At 46.8% G+C, this 17,012-nt stretch overlaps 2 protein-coding genes across 6 annotated transcripts in view; both read right to left on the bottom strand.

Moving 5' to 3' along the window:
• The window catches only part of GRIA3 (glutamate ionotropic receptor AMPA type subunit 3), a 273,414-nt gene extending 266,813 nt beyond the window's left edge, over positions 1-6,601 (bottom strand). For 2 of the 5 annotated variants that reach the window (XM_029930244.1, XM_029930243.1), the window contains exons 1-3: positions 6,464-6,601; positions 6,095-6,221; positions 4,917-5,075 (exon numbers count right to left, since the gene is read on the bottom strand). In XM_029930244.1, the coding sequence (XP_029786104.1) occupies positions 4,917-5,075; positions 6,095-6,203 (268 nt within the window). In that variant the 5' untranslated portion in view covers positions 6,204-6,221; positions 6,464-6,601. Of the gene's footprint in view, positions 1-4,916; positions 5,076-6,094; positions 6,331-6,463 lie in introns of those variants that run through there. The other 3 variants (XM_029930239.1, XM_029930242.1, XM_029930241.1) reach the window with 3 other exon arrangements.
• An 8,327-nt stretch (positions 6,602-14,928) lies between these two features.
• On the bottom strand, positions 14,929-15,454 carry LOC115283786 (40S ribosomal protein S11-like). Its single transcript, XM_029930167.1, has one exon. The coding sequence runs from the start codon at positions 15,452-15,454 to the stop codon at positions 14,978-14,980; it is 477 nt and encodes a 158-aa protein (XP_029786027.1). The 3' UTR covers positions 14,929-14,977.
• Between the last annotated feature and the right edge of the window lie 1,558 nt (positions 15,455-17,012).

The following is a 17,012-nucleotide window of genomic DNA, read 5'->3' as shown; positions in this document are numbered from 1 at the left end:
CCAATCACCTCTGCCTACCCATAATAATGACATCTTGAAATCAATACACCAAGAGCCAAAAACATACAATAAAAATCTCAACCCGCCCCCCCCCCCCTGCTCATTCAACCTTGGGGAGTTGGGGGTGAAATGTAGATTTAAAGAAACCTCGGATAGAGGCTGAAGTGGGGGATGCAGCAAACTAGTTTTCATTTTAAGGAAAATAGTTACAGTTGCTGAGAGGGCCAAAAACCGTGGCTCCTTTGGCTGTGGGCATAGAGAGAGAATAATAGTTTTCTTTGTTCTTTCCTCTCAAATCCTTCCGGTCCGTCCCCCCAACCGCCCCCCCTCCCGCCCCCACTTAGTGGATCAACAGGAAACTGCCTTCTAGGGGAGGCTGTACACTTCCCTGAGGCTCACCTTTACAGCCTGCTGATTGCCATCTATTTTTATGGCCCAAATGAACAGCATCACCTCCCTCCCTCCTCTCCACATAAAAAATAGATTTAAAAAAACCCATAATAAACCTTGTGAGAAGGTGACTTAAGTCTTTGACTGGCACCACGAAGGCGACCTCTCCGCGCTTCAGTGGGCTAAGCCAGCTGGCCAGAGGGGCGGAGAAGTGAGCTAAGCCAGTGAGCTTACTGAAGACCGGCCAGCAGAGAGAAGACAGGGACCGCAGCAAAGGCACAAAGATGGGGGGACCTAGGGGTGGGAGGTGGAGCTGGAGTGGCCGACATCCTTTAGTGTAATGAGGATCTGTTTGAGGACTGGAGTAGGTCTTCATCCTGGTTCCAGAGATTACGTGAAAAAGACCAACACGAAAACAAAACAAAACCCACCAAAGAGCAGAGAATCAGATCAGAGGAGACGCTGCCTTCCCCAACGGACCTAAACAGTTAAATGGATCCTGGCAATTAGAATAATTAGATAATTAGATTGTGACTCTGTGGGCAAAGAGACGGAAACCTGTCTCCGCTAAGTACACTTGGTAGCGAAACGCGCTCAGTTATGAAAGGAGCGTGCTCTCAGCAGGTATATTTCACAGGGCTCGGGGAGGAAAAATTAATGGAATAAAAATTTGCAGCTGATGAGTTAGATTTAGGCAGCCAAAGGGATTCTGCCTGGGGCTCCATTAGAGCCTGCGCTCCTAAGTCCCACTATCACTATTGCACCTCCATCAACAGATTTTTATTTAAGCCGATGCGTTTAGAGCACAATTCCATGGTGAATAACCTTTAAGGTTACATTCGCCTTTTCCTTGCTTCTTGCAAACAGTGCGTAATCCACGAGCACATTTGTTGGCTGTAAAGGTGTACAACAGCAATTTTTGCAATGACAGTGCGGAGAGGGAATATGAGATCTGTGTGCTAATGAGCTGACACTGCAGAGGCTGGGGCGATGTCGTGTGGAGTGCACCACAAGTGCACAGCAGCAAGACACAGGAGGGGACTTCAAGGGAATCGGAGGCGGTTCCCCGGGAACTGGGGCGGCAAAGCCACACAAATGAGACCTGACCCTCCCTTGGTATTACCCCATCCCCCAAAGCCCTAGAACGATCAAGTTTGGTTTTTAAAGAACAGACATGTAACTTACAATGTGTGTGCACATCTCTTTTCATATATACTGATTGGGTGTCAGGGTGCCCCTGTGTGTGCGTATGAACGCACGTATCCTCAAATCATGATATTCACACCATCCCTCTTTCTGGGGTCATCTAACTAAACTGAAAAATAAGACTGCAAACTCAATGAATTCCTAGGAAATGGGAACATGTGCTCCAAAACAGAGGAGGTCTTCCATAAACTTCAATTCACTTCTGAACTGAGATCCCAAATGAACCACCCTTCAAAGCCAAAGAGGCTTTTATTGGCCTTTTAAGACACAGAGAGAAGTTGGAATCTGTCTTAAGTAAACCTCTTGGGGGTTGTGCAAAAAAAAAAATTGGTTACTGGTGAAGAAGAGTCTTTAAATAAATAACTGATGCCTGGGATTCATTGCAAGGAAGGCTTCTGGAAACATTGGGGGAGGGGTTGTGGAGGGAGAGCTGAGAGCAGGGACCCATTGTTTATTCTCTGAGTGTTTGTTTACCTGCATACCTCCGCCCTGGACAGTGTGTGCCCCCTCCCCCCGCCCACGAATTGGGGATGAAGGGAATATCACATGGGCAGAAAGCAATTCTAGTGCTAGCGTAAGCTGAAACTAGGAATGCTGACTGGGAACAGGGGCAAGTTCCCTTAATTTTTGCCATCCTGTTCCAGAGTCAGGAGAGGTGACTGACCAGATTAGGACTCATCAGGGATTCTTTACTTGAATTCTTCCTAGGTCTCCAGGAAGGGGCAGGACCAGAAGATCTGGAGGTTTCTCCTCTGTATAATAGTGTGGTCAGTTGGCAGACAGGAACCTGGGGTCACCTGCCAGGTCTCAGAACTGATCTAGTATTGTTAGGACCGGATTCTCTATTTCCTTGAGAAAAAGAACTAGTAAGGCCGGGGGGCGGGGGGCGGGGGAGAAGAGATATACCTCCGGGGATTCCAAGGTCCCTTGAAATGCTTGTTTTCTGCCTTCAGAGACTATCTGCCTGTGGTTGGACTAGTCATCTTTTTCATACTAAGCTTCTAGGCAGCAGCTGCCCAGAGACAGCTTTGGGATCTGGCCCCCATTCAATGATTGTGACATTCAGAGAGGAACTGTTTGGGGGACCAGAGAAGATGGTGGCTTTCCTCCTCCTCTGTCTTCTGAGCTGTAAAGTCTGAGAGTGCAACAGGCAGCTGGGTACACATCACTGGGTTCTGGATATTTCTCCTGTGTGTGTGTGTGTGTGTGTGTGTGTGTGTCTTTGTGTGCATATGTGTGTATTTGGCATACCTAAGAGCAAGGTCACTTTTTGTTTTGTTTTTCTTGTTGTCCAGTGAGCCACACCCATTATCCCACATAACCTAGCCTTGTAAGCTTATAAACAAAAGTCCTGTGGATTTGGGGGGTGGGAGGGTCTATTAGTTTCTTTTCCTATCCCCTGGTTATTGCTTTACTTCCCGGGAGGTTAAGACATTAAGGCAACTCAACCCTAATATTAATGACTTATTGCCTTGATTATTCTCAAACCCAAGCTATTCACATGGCAAGGGTCCACTTCGTTATTGCTCCCTGGTAGGGTTTTCTTGGCCTTTGGTGAGTGGGTGTCAATCTGATTTGACTATAGAAAAGCAAGACCAAAAACCTTAGAAATCAATCATTCCTAACGAGTCAATTGGTACTTTTATCCGGGTCCTCATCAGTGGAAAGACACGAAGTGAGTTGAAGTAAATATTATTCATTATTAATAATAAATCCTGCTAGGTTTATGTATTTGGCTTTAAATCTGTTCTAATTGATACTTAGGAAGCTGCATTTGAGATTCAGCCTCTTGACAAGATCACAGTGCTGCAGGATTAAGAGTCAGATGTGTGTTGTAAGTGCTGTAGGACAGGCTGGGATTACTGAAATAAGATGCAAAGTATAGACAGACATTTTGTAACTTTCACACTTAGCTGGAATTAATAAGTTCCTATTTTTGTCAATGTCGGAAAGCCAATGAATGTCAAATACAGAGTATCTCAGAACATGTTCATATAAGGATCTGTACCTTCAGCTAAGATTTTCTTAAAGCTGGTAAGTGTCACATTTCTTCAAAGTATCTCACCCCCAACCCCTTGACCTAAGTCTTCAAACCCAAGGAACCTGTGCCCTTGGTGACCCTTTCAATAGTTTTTGGAAGTCACATATCCGTTGAGACAGAAGAATTTGAAAGAAGTTATACACAAAGTTTCACCCAACCAACCAAATTATCATTTCTCCCCTGAAATAAAAATTAAAAATCCCAAATGCCAAACTAAGGCAGCCATAAAAGCAAAACATATTTATGCCATCATCAGCCTCACTGTTGTGAAAACTTTGTAAAATCAGCTTAGATGAATCACTATCAGTCTTTCCCATAAAACATTCCATTCAAGAAAAAAAACTGTACAACAAGCCATTGGTCATTTGGCATCCCATGGTTTTACCTCTCAAAATTGTGATTCCCCCCTTTCTAGAGTGACAATCACAGAGCACAGCTAGGCATTTCAGAAATGGCTTTGGGGCTGATAAAATTCCTCCCTTATGATATTCAGGTTTTCAGCTATAAACCTGTCCCCTGCACCTTGAGCTCTAAGAACTGTGTGGTCCTTAAGAATCGGAGGTGAACAACACTAGAGGAGCCAGAAGTAGCTTCCCAAATAGTAACCCAAGCAACTGTCTTCTCCCTTCCCCTGGGTTTGCCAGGCGTTCATCAGTTGTAATGAGTTTGTTGTCTTATCATTTCCTATCAGAGATCTCACAGTAAGAGAGGTGATATTATAGAACAGAAAGAGGCCGGGGAACCCAGCCTGATCTGTGCCTCAAGGTCATTTGTTTGCAGAATTCCTCATATTTGGCTCCTAAATATTAGGCGGTTGTCAAGTTCAGCTTGTTCCTACAGCCAGGCGCTAGCTTTAATTGTCAAGTAATGTACATCCTGAATTGACTCAATCAAGAGGTTTCTTTTTATTTTCATCCCATCTGAAGAAATTTCCCTGAACAGCCATGCTATTTTTTCTTTCTTTTTTTCCCCCAGCCTAAAGAGGGGTGAGGGAAGGTGGGGGGGGGGGGGGGAAACGCAAGTTTAGCAGAGGGGGGGAGAATAAAACTTTTACATCTAACATTATTCACACCAGAGTTTCTGCTCTGCCTTAAGTCCCTCAGCAGCATCCTACGGAGTTGATTTAGGTGGCCTGAAACGTGGATTGACTATGGCCCCTAAGTGTCTACTGAGGCAATCACCAACCCCCTCCCAGCATATACGCAGACCTCAAGTCCCACAAGCAGAATACAAATGCGGTCCCGAAGGTCCCAAAGGGTAGAAAAGCACATCTACTTACAGGCATTAGTCACAGAAAAACTATTGGAAGAATCCAAGTGATCTACGTGGTAATTCAAATGGAAGGGCTTCTCCGTGGTGTTCTGGTTGGTGTTGTATAACTGCACGGCAAAGCGGAAAGCACTGTGCTCCTGCACCGTGTTTCTCATGAAAAGTCCACCTATAAGCAAAAGGAACTGAGATTTGGCTTGTGTTCCCCCTCCCAGGACCGGTTAGAAATTGGGGAGCACTACAGACAGGCGGTATCTCTCAATGGTGCTGGAGTGTGCGTGATTATTGATTTTCAACCTGTGTGTCTTTCTAGACTCTTGTGAACTCAAATTTTTGCCAAGAGAAACCTGGTTTTCCTCCTGACTTGAAGAGGAAAAGAAGAGGCCGGGAGAAGGGGGAAAGGGGAAAGATGGGCGAAGGGGGCTGCTTCAGATGGAGCAGGACCACGGAAGCAACAGCAGGACTTGGTTTTTTTCTCAGGCAGTAGCTTCCTCTCCACTTCTCTCCCCCCCCCCACCCCCGACGCCCATCTCCACAAGCGGTTCGTCTTTTCTTGGTGCAACGGGAAGGAATAGGGAAAAAACCAATTCCTTCCCCATCCCCCCCCCCCCCCCCCCCCCCCCCCCCCCCCCCCCCCCCCCCCCCCCCCCCCCCCCCCCCCCCCCCCCCCGCTCCTACCCCATCTGCCACAGACCCCGGCCGCCGCCCGGGGTCCAGGCGATCCGAGGTGGGCTTCCAGCTCCCCCAGCGCTAGCCGGTCTCCGGGAGGCGGACACGCGGGACGGGGCGCCCTGGCGCGGCCAGACAGGCGGCATCACCCTGGGACAACTTCCAGTCGCGGACGCACGCCATGGCAAAGTCCAGAGCAGCGAGCCGAAAAGCCGCGACTCTTCTCTTTGCAGCCTCCGGGCCTCCTGCGTGCCTCCCGTGCCCCGCAGGGCTCGCAAACGGCGGCAGCCCACCGCCCTCACCCCCAGCCCCGGGAGACCCCTCTCCCGTCCCCGCCGCTCCCCACCCACCGGCCGGCTCTCCGGGGGCTCAGGGTGCCCGCCGATCCTGCCCGGTCCCCGGCCCCAGTGCCCTCCCTGGGCCGCGCAGGACCCGGACCCGCGGCCGCGGCAGCCCCACCAGGGCAGGGGTCTCGGGTGCAGGGGAGCCCGACCCGGTCGGCTGCTGGCTCTCGCTTACCGATGCTGATGGTGTTGGGGAATCCTCCGTGAGAATGACCCAAAAGCCCCAGGACTAAAAGGAAGACCGCCCGGAGCACGTTTTGCCCCATTTTCTTCTGCCTGGCCATGCTATGCCTAAAACGGAGCTGACAAGAGCATGGGCGCAACTCAGGAGTCGTCAAAATAATAATAGAAAAAGAAAAAGAATTCGCCGGCTCTTACACCCCCTCCCCTCAACTTGCTCTCGCTCACTCTTCCTTTCCACCCCACACTAGTCCTCCTCCTCCACCGCCTCCTCTCTCTCTCTCTCTCTCTCTCTCTCTCTCTCTCTCTCTCTCTCGCTTCCTCTCGCTCCCAGGCTCTCTCACACCCCCTCCCCGCCCCCCACCTCACTTCTGTCTTCACACCAATCTGGAAGGCGGGTTCATTGGCTGCAAGCTCGGTTCGCCAAAGCGATCTCTCTCCCTATCACTACGAGACGGAGAATGAGAGGCAGAGAGAGAATAAAAACCTAAAACACCAAACAAAACAAAAAAGACGGAACACCGAGAAACAAAACAAAACAAAAACCAAAGAAACAAAAGAGAGGGAGAGAGAGAAAGAAAGATAAATTCTAAAGAAAATCTGAGACTTTTCTATCCCCAGAAGATGGTGGGTCTAAAGAGGGGGAAAAAGAAGGAAAGAACGAAAAGGCTCAGCGCCGGTGAATTGGGCTCTTCCAATTGGGCCGGTAGGGGGATATTGATCAAAGTTGATCTGACGTGGAATTAAAGCCGCACACCGCTTAGCTCCACTGCAAACTGCAGCCCCGACTGCAAAGCCTCGGCGCTGGCGTTTGTCAACACCGGAGATGGGATCGATAGAAATATACTAGTCTTCACGTGGACCAGCCTTTCAAGAGGCAACTGGCCCTTTAAAAACGAGAAAGAAAAGCTGCATTGCCTCTGCGTTTGTGTGTCTGTCTTTAAGAAGGGGGGTCCTCGGAGGCGGTTAGTGGTTACTCCGGAGTCTTTGTAGAGACTCGGAGAGGCAGTTCCCATCACAATGCGCCCGAAGATGCTGCGCAGGTCTTGTCCCTGCCGCTCAGTTTTTACAGCAGAGTCAGAGGGCGAGTGAACACCCCCCCCCCCACCCCGTCGGCCCTGAGAGACGAGTATCTCCCCTTGCCCAAGTGCAGAGCCGCGCTTGCGGCGGGGAGAGGGCCGTGATGGGGCTGACTGCTTTGGAGGGTGCAGAAAAGTGTGTGCGTAGAGTGGTAACTAAAAGGTTAAGGAAAAGGACGCTCAGTCCCACTGCCAGAGGTGTGGGAATGAGCTAGGGTAAGGGTTGGGATTGAAAGTTAAGGTTGGAGGAAACTGTCCCCAGCTACTTTGCTCCCTTGCTGTAGCATCCTGACAAAGCAGCCTGGGCCCCTGCCTGATGACCCCAGAGGCTATCAATTCTTCCCCGTCCTCTTTTATTCCCTGCTCTAAGGGGAAGAAAGAACCTTCCAAGTCAGGCAGTCAGCCTGGACCCCTGTTGGGGGATGGGCCCCTCCACAAGATGCTGTGGATGAACCTCTTGGGCTATAGACTCTTCTCCTTAACCCTTTTCTCCAGTGGTGGGAGAAAAGAAGCTTCCTTATCTTCTAAGTCTTTCATTCCTACCCCAGCTACTCTGGAAGAGACAAGTGTTATTCCTCTCCATGCCAGCTACTCTCCTTTTAATCTCCTCTCCTCCTGTTCCATGTGGAAAACAAACTTTCCTGCCAGTGTACGGCAGACTGGTATACACGGGGCAGGGGCCCGCCTGGTCCACCACTTACTCTGGGACTTCGGATTTGGCATGACACAGATTGGAGCCTGGAATAGAAATTTTCCAGGGGCTCCTGGGTGGCTGGCTCAGTTGGTTAAGCGGCTGACTTCCATTCAGGTCATGATCTCAAGTGGTGAGTTCGAGACTTGCACAGGGCTCTGTGCTAACAAGTGCAGAGCCTGCTTTGGATCCTCTCTCTCCCTCCTTCTCTGCCTCCACCCCCCCACCACTCATTCTCTCTCTCTCTCTCTCTCTCTCTCTCTCTCTCTCTCTCAGAAATAAATAAGCATTAAAAAAATAAAGAGCAGAGAAAGTTTCCAAACCCTCAGGCAACCAGAAAAAATGGTTCTAGGCTCTTCCCAACTTTCTATCCATTCTGAGAATGCAAAATCTCTTTCTACCCCACCACTCATGGGAATCTTTTATCTCCATTTGGATATTCATGGCTAAGAATGAGGGAGAAACCTGGGCATGACAGGAGACTGAACTTGCAAGTGATCGGAGCATTAGACCAAAGGCGGTGGCAGAGACCGGGTTGGCCACCCCTTGACAAGTGTGGGGACTGACGGCATGGCTCAGGAGTATAGGCTTAGGAGACAGGTCTAGGTTCAAGTCTATATTCGATTACATATAGGTAGTGTGTGACCTTGAGCAACTTTCTGAATCTGGAACTCCATTTTTCTCATCTGTAAAATGGGAATATTACTATTTGTTTCCCTATGAAGTGGTTGTGGATTAAATAAGGATTAAATAAAATAGTAGGTGTTAAAGGATCTAATTCAGGGCCTGACTCATAGAAGAATCAATAAATGTTAAGTTCCAAACGCCCTTCCCCCTTTCTCACCCTTTAAAAATGCCCTTTCTCCACCAAAAGTGCCTCATGCTGTCAGCCTCCCCTTTTTTCCCCATCCCCCAAACCTCAGACTCTGCTACCAAATCTTGGCCAGTGGTGCATCAAATTCTTCCCATCAGGCTCCTTAAGAGCCCTAGGAGACAGGAGAGAATTTGGTAGATGGATCTTTACTAAGGCTCTCATGGCAGGCAGTGTCAATTCAATATTAAAAATGACATTTAGAGAATCTCTACCCTGTGCCAGGCACTATACGTTCCTCCTTTTAGATTACATAGTTGCATTTTAATAGGAGCCTTCAATGCCTCGACCCGGAGGAATAACTCTAATGAGGAGTTTCAGTTGTGATTTCAGGGAGGGAGACACTACATTTCAGATGGAAAGGGGTAGTTTTCAGCACACCTCCCTTCCCTCCTGAAAGCATCCGGGTCCCCACTCATGCTTGGCTAGCCAAGAGAAGAGGTGGAGGTAGAGATCTGTGGCCTTCTTCACTGTCATTTGGCTTGAAGAGTAATGGGTGGATCAGTAACAAAAGATGAGAGGAAGAAAGCCATTTCAATGTCTCTGCACTTGAAAATTCCCCATTGCAGTCATCACTGTAAACGGCACCCTTCCTTACTGTTTTCAGTCTCCCCCTGCCCACTACCTGTTTTCCTCTCTTTCATCTGCTGCCACTTTTTTAACTTTTAGCTGTCAGTGGCAGCTGTTGGCAGAATTGGATTAGTCCCATCTGAGCCAGCAGGGATGCAGTGGTGAACTAGGCATATTGCTGTTGGTTGGAAAGTCTGTATAATACATGCAAATTGTTTTGCATTCAGTCCCTCACACAAGAAAGCAGTGAGATGCTTTTTGAACTTCATCTTTGTTTTTCCAATGAGGAGCTAGAGATTATAGTAGCGAGCATCAGAGCCGCCAGAAGTTACCAACAAAGCCCCAAATCTCTCTCTCTCTCTCTCTCTCTCTCTCTCTCTCAGAGGTATCTCTGCTGGATTCAGAATTACCTGGCAAGAAAATACTTCATTGCAGTTCTTACTGAGAGGTTGTGTTCTTCCATGAAATGGTTGTCATGTGTGGCCACAAGAGAGGACACGGGAGGGGCACCGGAAAATAAAGTTTATAATACAAGTTTTAGAGAAACAGTGACTGTATGCCATGAAGGGAGGCCATGAGGGAGTCAGGAGAGCATCAAATGAGAGGGCTCAACCAAGCAAATGGGGAGATGAGAGAGAGAAAGAGACTGAGTGAGTGATTGAGAGAGAGATTGCCCCTTGGGCAAGTGCTTTATCAGGATGGAGCACACGAACAAAAGGCTTGAGGTGATTTCATTGATACATTTGAATGACAGTAGGTCAGGGTCAGGGGAGAGCAAGAAGGGGAACTTGTGGTCTGGGTTGGCCTTGTCACAGTGATGCACCCAGTCACCTAGGTGGGGGTCCTCACAGTCGGTTTGGTTGTGGGGATGTTGAGGCAGAAGTAAAGTATGAAATTTTAAAATTTACAATATGAAAGTGAAATGAGTACTTCTCTTCACGAGGCTTCTGTTTGTTTCAGGCCTGGGATAGGTCTCTTCAATAAGCAGAAAGAAATGTTGGCCAGTGGATTTTGGAGAAAATATCTAACTATACATCGATCCTCATACTCGTGAACTTGATACCTTGTAAATAAGGAAAATAATGACAAAAAAATCATTGTGATTCATTGGAAGGAAACTGCTATACCCTTTAAAAGTAATGAAGCCAAGATTCTATATCCTTTGCCTAGTAGAAAGATAAGTTCCTCACTGTTTGACTTGAAACTTTGATTTCTTGAACAAACTTTTGACCACCTGCTATATGACAGATTCTGGGAGGCACCAGGGATATAAAGAAGCAAGACAATTTCTGCTTTCAATGAATTTCAAGTTCAAAGGAGGAAGGATTCAGTGGCAAGGACAATGCAGCATGGTAAGTGCTGTGAAAATAGTAAGCATCAGGTACCAGGTACAGAGGAAAGTGTTCAAATATCTGAAACAGGTTCTTTTCTTATCCCAGATTCAATCCCATGCCATCAAAAAGAGAAGATAGAGTAAAGTGATTTTTAAAGACTTCCCGCTCTCACGTTCTATGGTCCTATGATTCCATGAGTCGGGATTGTCTTAGGGTGAGGAAAAACTGTCCAACCTTCAGCCTACGAGTCTCATAGAAGAACTACATTAGAGACTCCCAATTCTTTGTGGCTTACACTTTCATTCCCGAATTCTTTGGGAAGGATAGAGTCCAGTCATATCTGGAGACTCAGGTTGGGAGTGACATCTAAGAAAGCTTGGATCTTCCATCTCACTTCTCTATCCTTCAATCTTCTCTAAGTTACCACTCTTCCAGAAACCTCTGTAGAAGTCCTCTATGTAGATGCCACTGTCGGTGTTGCTGAATAAATCCACAACCCTGAGGATATGAAATTCTAGGCACAAGCCTAGTTGGAACTGCTTCTGGTGGGAGTTTGTTTATGTGTAGCTCAGAGGAGAAGTCTTGCGAACTTGAGTTTGATATGCCCAGAAATGGATCCAGAGCAACTTCCAGGAGGAGACAGTCACACCAGGTGAGCATGGCCATGGAAGCAATTGTTTATCTTAAATTGTTTTCAGATTGGCTTTCTTTTTATAGGTGGGAAAAGTGTTTAGAACTCATTTTTTCTCCCTGAAGATATCTCTAGGAGCTATTTGGGGGCACAATGACTTGGAGATGATCTTTCCCTTTTAGTACCTCATTCCAACCTTTTCTCTCTGGACTAAGCACTTTGACATTGACTCCTTTAGGTATTCTCAGGGCTGGTAACCATGCCCTTGACTCAGTTCCTATATCAGTTCAGATGCTTCATGCTTCAGATGAGACAAAAACTTGTATAAAGAATAAGGGAGATGCATTGACTCACAGGTCTGGAAGGGACAGAGGTAAGACTGCTTGAGACTTTATTAGATTCAGCAGTTCAAAAATTTCATCAAAGACCTAATTTATTTTCCTTTCTCTTTTTTTGCCCACCAGATGATGGCAAAATGTCTGCGGCATGTCTTGTCTTCACATCTGCATCACATCTAATATCACTGGCTCTAAAGGAATCACAGGAACACTCATGATTGAATCCTGTGTTCAGGGAATGTCATGCTTATACCTGAAGGACCTGAGCCAATGACCAATGCAAAGGGGAATAGGATTATACCCTATCCATAGGGTCAGTTCTTCGCTATCCCTCTTCAAACCACATGATTGACACAGTGGGGAAGGGAGATATGGAGGGTGGGAAGCAACCACAGTAGCCACTAAAATCCCCATCTTCCCAAAGGTCTGCTCCCTGGGAATTGTGAATGGTAATCATTTCACTCTTGAAATGTCCACAGGCCCATGGTAACTTGTTGAATGGTGTTGTCTTGGTCCATTAGATGTAGGCTACTCAATGGTGAGATGCTACTGTTACTTGAGGAACTCATCTCCCTAAATTCAGTTCATGATGCATCTGCCTGATATTTAATTTTGCTCCTAAAAAAGTAATTTTATATTGAGTGTCCAGGGTGAGAAACGAATATAGAAATAATTCCTTTTCCTAGGGCTAGAGGCAAATAGGTTTTCAGATCTTTTCAGATAGGGATCCAGGGACTCTTTTTTCACCTTCTTCTCTGGGTAAGCAGAGATCTGGGGTGTTACTCCATAGACTGTGAAACTGAGGAATCAGAGAGGTTTAGTGAACAGCTCAAGGTCACACAGCCAAGTGGTTGGGAATGGAGGTTTTGTTTTTTTTTTAATCCCTCTAGGGCTTTATCCGCCAGACCAGAGTGTCCTTCATGCTGTGAGAGAATTGAATCATAGCAAATATATTCTGCTGGGATGGGTACATCTTAGCAAGTAATTATCCCCTGGTGGGCTCTGAATGGGCTTGCAAACTGCAGATGGAAGTCACAAGGCGTTGGGACTCCCACTTCTCACAAAGTGACATTCTTATAAGCTGCAATATCTCTCTGATGGAAAGTGTTAATTTATTGTGAATTATTCCAGGTTACCTCCCAAAGATGTTATTGTTGACATTTTTATTAATGTATGCTTTTCTTTTCTTTTCTTTTCTTTTTTTTGGTTACCCCTCTAGGAAGTTTAGGAAGTGTCACTGTGAAATAGCACAGGCAAGTCTGGGGGACATTAACCCCCAGCCTAAAACTGGCCCTGCCTCCCAGCTTTAGTTGGGGATGGGTTGCATACTTCAACAGATTTGAGAATTTTATTGAGGAATTCTGGATGCCAATTGGTTTTTATACTCAACTGGACACATGTCTAATTTTCAAGGTACATACAAAACTAGAAACTGACTCTGGATTCTGAAACTTACATGACTGTATATAAGGCACTGAGTCCGCATCATGTCATATCATATGAAGGCAAACAGACTCGCCTCCTCCCTTTTCTGAGGTGTGTCTATGTGTGGGGGTGGTGGTGATGAGGTTGGGACAGCTGAAGCATATGGGTTAGATTGAACGAATGCTCCAATTATTCACTTTTTCCTGCTTTTGTACCTTTATCATGGCCTCACTGTGGGAACTATATTTCTCTGCCCCTCAATTTTGGGCTTGGCCGTGTGACTTGCTTTGGCCAGTGGCATGTGGGCAGAAGCGACAGCACGCGAATTCCAGCCGATGTCTTAAGGAACCTCCTGCTGTTCTGCTCACCATCTTCACCTCTGTGGGTGTCATGAGAAGAACACATCCCAGATAGTTTTCTGGTTCCAAGAAGGATGAATGGCATGTGGGGCAGAGCTGGCCCAGTTCACTCACAGACCCGAAGTGAGAAACAGAGCCCTCTCAATTATTACAGCCTGTGGCAAAGCTGCCCAGTTGAGATCAGTTGAGATCCGCTGAACCACAGCCAACCTGCAAATGGGTGAGAAACTAGAAATGATTTTGTTTTAAACCACTAAGATTTGGGGCTTGCTGATGTAGCAACCATCTGGCAGTGGTGTGTTTCCATGAGTGATCTCAGGCTAGGGTGACCACACATCCTGCTTTGGCCAGGACAACTCAGCTGATGTGCATTGTCCCAGCACAATTATTACCAATGCCCCTCTTCACTCTCAAGAGTATCTTGGTTTGGGTTTTAAACCATCTCTTCCATCCGGTTGAGGCAATGAGTGCATTATGGGTTGCTTCAAGGGCCCGATGGAAGACTTGCTTGCTGTCTCTCTGTCTGCCACTTCTACTTCTTATTTTCTGTTCCCTAATCTGTCAACGTGGGGTTTGACCCTAGCAATCTTTAGGAAGAGGGTATTTTGGGGGCACCTGGGTAGCTCAGTCAGTGGAGTGACTCTTGATTTCAGCTCAAGTCACGATCTCATGGTTTATGGGTTTGAGCCCCACATCAGGCTCTGTGCTTACAGTGTGGAGCTTGCTTGGGATTCTGTCTCCCTCTCTGCCCCTCCCCTGCTCACTCGCTCACTCTCTCTCTCAAAAATAAATAAACATTAAAAACCTAAATAGGGTTTTTTTTTTTTAAAAAACACTCCTTTAGATAGTGGAAGGTCTGTGTTTCCTGCTTTAAAAGTGAATTCAGAGTATTTCAGGGAATGAAAAGATAACTGGAAACAGTTGACTTTTCAGATACTTGACTGTAGCTAATTCTTAAAGAGGAATTGCTGGATTTGCTAAAGTTACATCTGTTCCAATCTGTATACTGCAAGCATATTCTGCTGAATCTTTGTGGCATCACTCCCATGAACATAATAATATTTTGAGGGAAAAGAAAAGCATCACATTTTTCTGGGTGATTACCCCCACACAGCCACAATCAGTGGTTTTTCTCCTTTGAAAAGAAGGTATCTTCTAATTTAAGAAAATCTACTATGTGGAAATACAAATTTGGAGAGAGTTTTGTAGTTTACTGAAGGATTCACCACATGTTCCCTTTAAATAATGAAGTGCGGGGTGGCTGGGTGCCTCAGTTGGTTAAGCATCTGACTTCAGCTCAGGTCATGATCTCATAGTTTGTGGGTTCAAGCCCCGCGTCGGGCTCTGTGCTGTCAACTAGCTCAGAGCCTGGAGTCTGTTTCAGATTCTGTATCTCCATCTCTCTCTCTCTCTCTCTCTCTCTCTCTCTCTCTCTCTCTCTGCCCCTCCCTTGTTCACACTCTGTCTCTCTCTGTCTCAAAAATAAATAAACATTAAAAAATTTTATTTTTTTATTTTTATTTTTTTTCACGACTGGGAAAATAACTTTATTTCTTTGGGGGTGTGGGAGACGTCTAGCCTCAGAACTTCTGGAACTGCTTCTTGGTGCCAGCGGCCTTTGTGACTTTGAGCACGTTGAAGCGCACAGTCTTGCTCAAGGGCCAGCACTCGCCCACTGTGACGATGTCGCCGATCTGGACATCCCTGAAGCAGGGGGACAGGTGCACGGACATGTTCTTGTGGTGTTTCTCGAAGCGGTTGTACTTTCGGATGTAGTGGAGGTAGTCTCGGCGGATGACAGTGGTCCTCTGCATCTTCATCTTGGTCACCACGCCAGACAGAATCCGCCCTCGGATGGAGACATTACCAGTAAAGGGGCATTTCTTGTCAATATAGGTGCCCTCGATGGCCTCCTTGGGCGTCTTGAAGCCCAGACCGATGTTTTTGTAGTATCGCGGGAGCTTCTCCTTGCCAGTTTCTCCAAGCAGAACCCTCTTCTTGTTTTGAAAGATGGTTGGCTGCTTTTGGTAGGCACCCTCGGTGTGAATGTTTGCCATCTTCTCGGCCGCCTGGAAAAAGGCAAAAATCTTAAATAATAAAGTGCTCTCATGAAGCGGTTATCAGTTGGTTGTGGTTTGCTCCCCAGGAGACAAGTGCAATGTGTGGGGACTTTTTTGATTGTCCCTCCTGGCAGTGGGGGGTGTGGGGGATTTCTATTTACACTTAGTAGGTAGACACCAGGGATGCTGCTACACCTCCTGGGGGCATAGGACAGCCCACAGCAACGAGGGATTATGTGGCTCAGGAGGCCAATAGGGTCACTGTGAAAATACCCTAATTCTATGTACCTGCTCAGAATAGGAGTTTAAAAAAAACGAAATGGTTTACACACACCTTTTCAGAAATGTGAATATTGTACCAGGTACCTGAAAACCTGGATTCTAATTACAGCTATTTCCAAATTACACTTTTGGAGATTCAGTGTTTTGATCTGTGAATTGGGGATACATCTTATCTGCCTTTCCATATAAAGCACTGGAGAGAGAGAGATCATTAATAGAATCCACTCAATATTGTGACATTTGGATTGGCAGAGTGGGTTGGCTCAAGTTAAAGACATGAGGAAATGTGAACTTTCTGGGAAAATTTCTACTGGTTTTGCTTTCCTAGATGTTCTAGAGCACTGGTGAAGAAACTGAGACAGGTCTGAATGCCTGTCATGTCCCTCAGCTGACGCAGAAGGCAAGGCTTTCTGCCTCCCTATGCTGTGTTTGCCATCATTCACTGCACTCTACCTATAATGGCAGGTTCTAGATGTCAGCGCTTCAAGGGTAGGAGAACATTGCTAGAGTGATCCTCAGAGTACAGGGTTAGTCGGAGGGCCACTGAGCCACTGCACTTAGTTGGACTCAAGGGTGGGGAGTGACGTGGACTCTTAAATAACAGCAGGGAGAGAGACTAAGAACAAGGCCTTCCCAGTGCTTAGAAACTCTTCAGGGCAGAGAGGACTTGGCTATATAGTTGGTGGGGTCCAGTGCAAAATGAAAATGCTGGGCCCCTTGTTCAAGTGTCAAGACATTCAGGACAGAGACAAGAAGCATAAAGCAAGGCCCTTCTAGCAGGGGACCCTGTGTGATTGCACAAGTCACCCCGAGGAAGTGGGCCCCGAAGGCAATGCCAGGTCTGGAAGAGAATGGGCAGGATGGAGCGCTTCCCTCACCAGTTCCCTGGGCTCTTGACTCCAGGCCCCTGGGAGAAACTCATTCACTAAGGGCTTTAGGAAATGAAAGGGCTTCCTCTAGGGAGGCTGCAAACGCTTCCTAGCTGCTTCTCCGGGCCTCCCTTAGTGGGTAGCCCCAGTCCCAAGAGAAGTTCTGCCTTACAAAGGAAGTAAAAAAAAATCACTTAAAATCTCTGTAGCTTGGCAGGAGGCCAGTCCAAGAGTGGTCTCACAATCTTACCTACCCTGCTGTCTAAACTCACACTGGGTTCCCTAAGGGGAAGATCATTTTATAGCCAGAGGCACCACACTAAAAAATTCTTTGTGAGGCACTGCTTTAAATTCAAAACAAAACAAGACAAAGCCAACAAAGATCCATCCCCCTTCAAGTTAAA

Source organism: Suricata suricatta, chromosome X (assembly GCF_006229205.1).
Source record: "Suricata suricatta isolate VVHF042 chromosome X, meerkat_22Aug2017_6uvM2_HiC, whole genome shotgun sequence".
Taxonomy (NCBI): Eukaryota; Metazoa; Chordata; class Mammalia; order Carnivora; family Herpestidae; genus Suricata; species Suricata suricatta.
The sequence above is the reverse complement of the archived record's forward strand: the minus strand, read 5'-3'. Positions and strand labels throughout refer to the sequence as shown.

Bases quoted from the DNA above. Each gene is read 5' to 3' on its own strand.
- LOC115283786 (XM_029930167.1), bottom strand. From the start codon at position 15,454: ATGGCAAACATTCACACCGAGGGTGCCTACCAAAAGCAGCCAACCATC.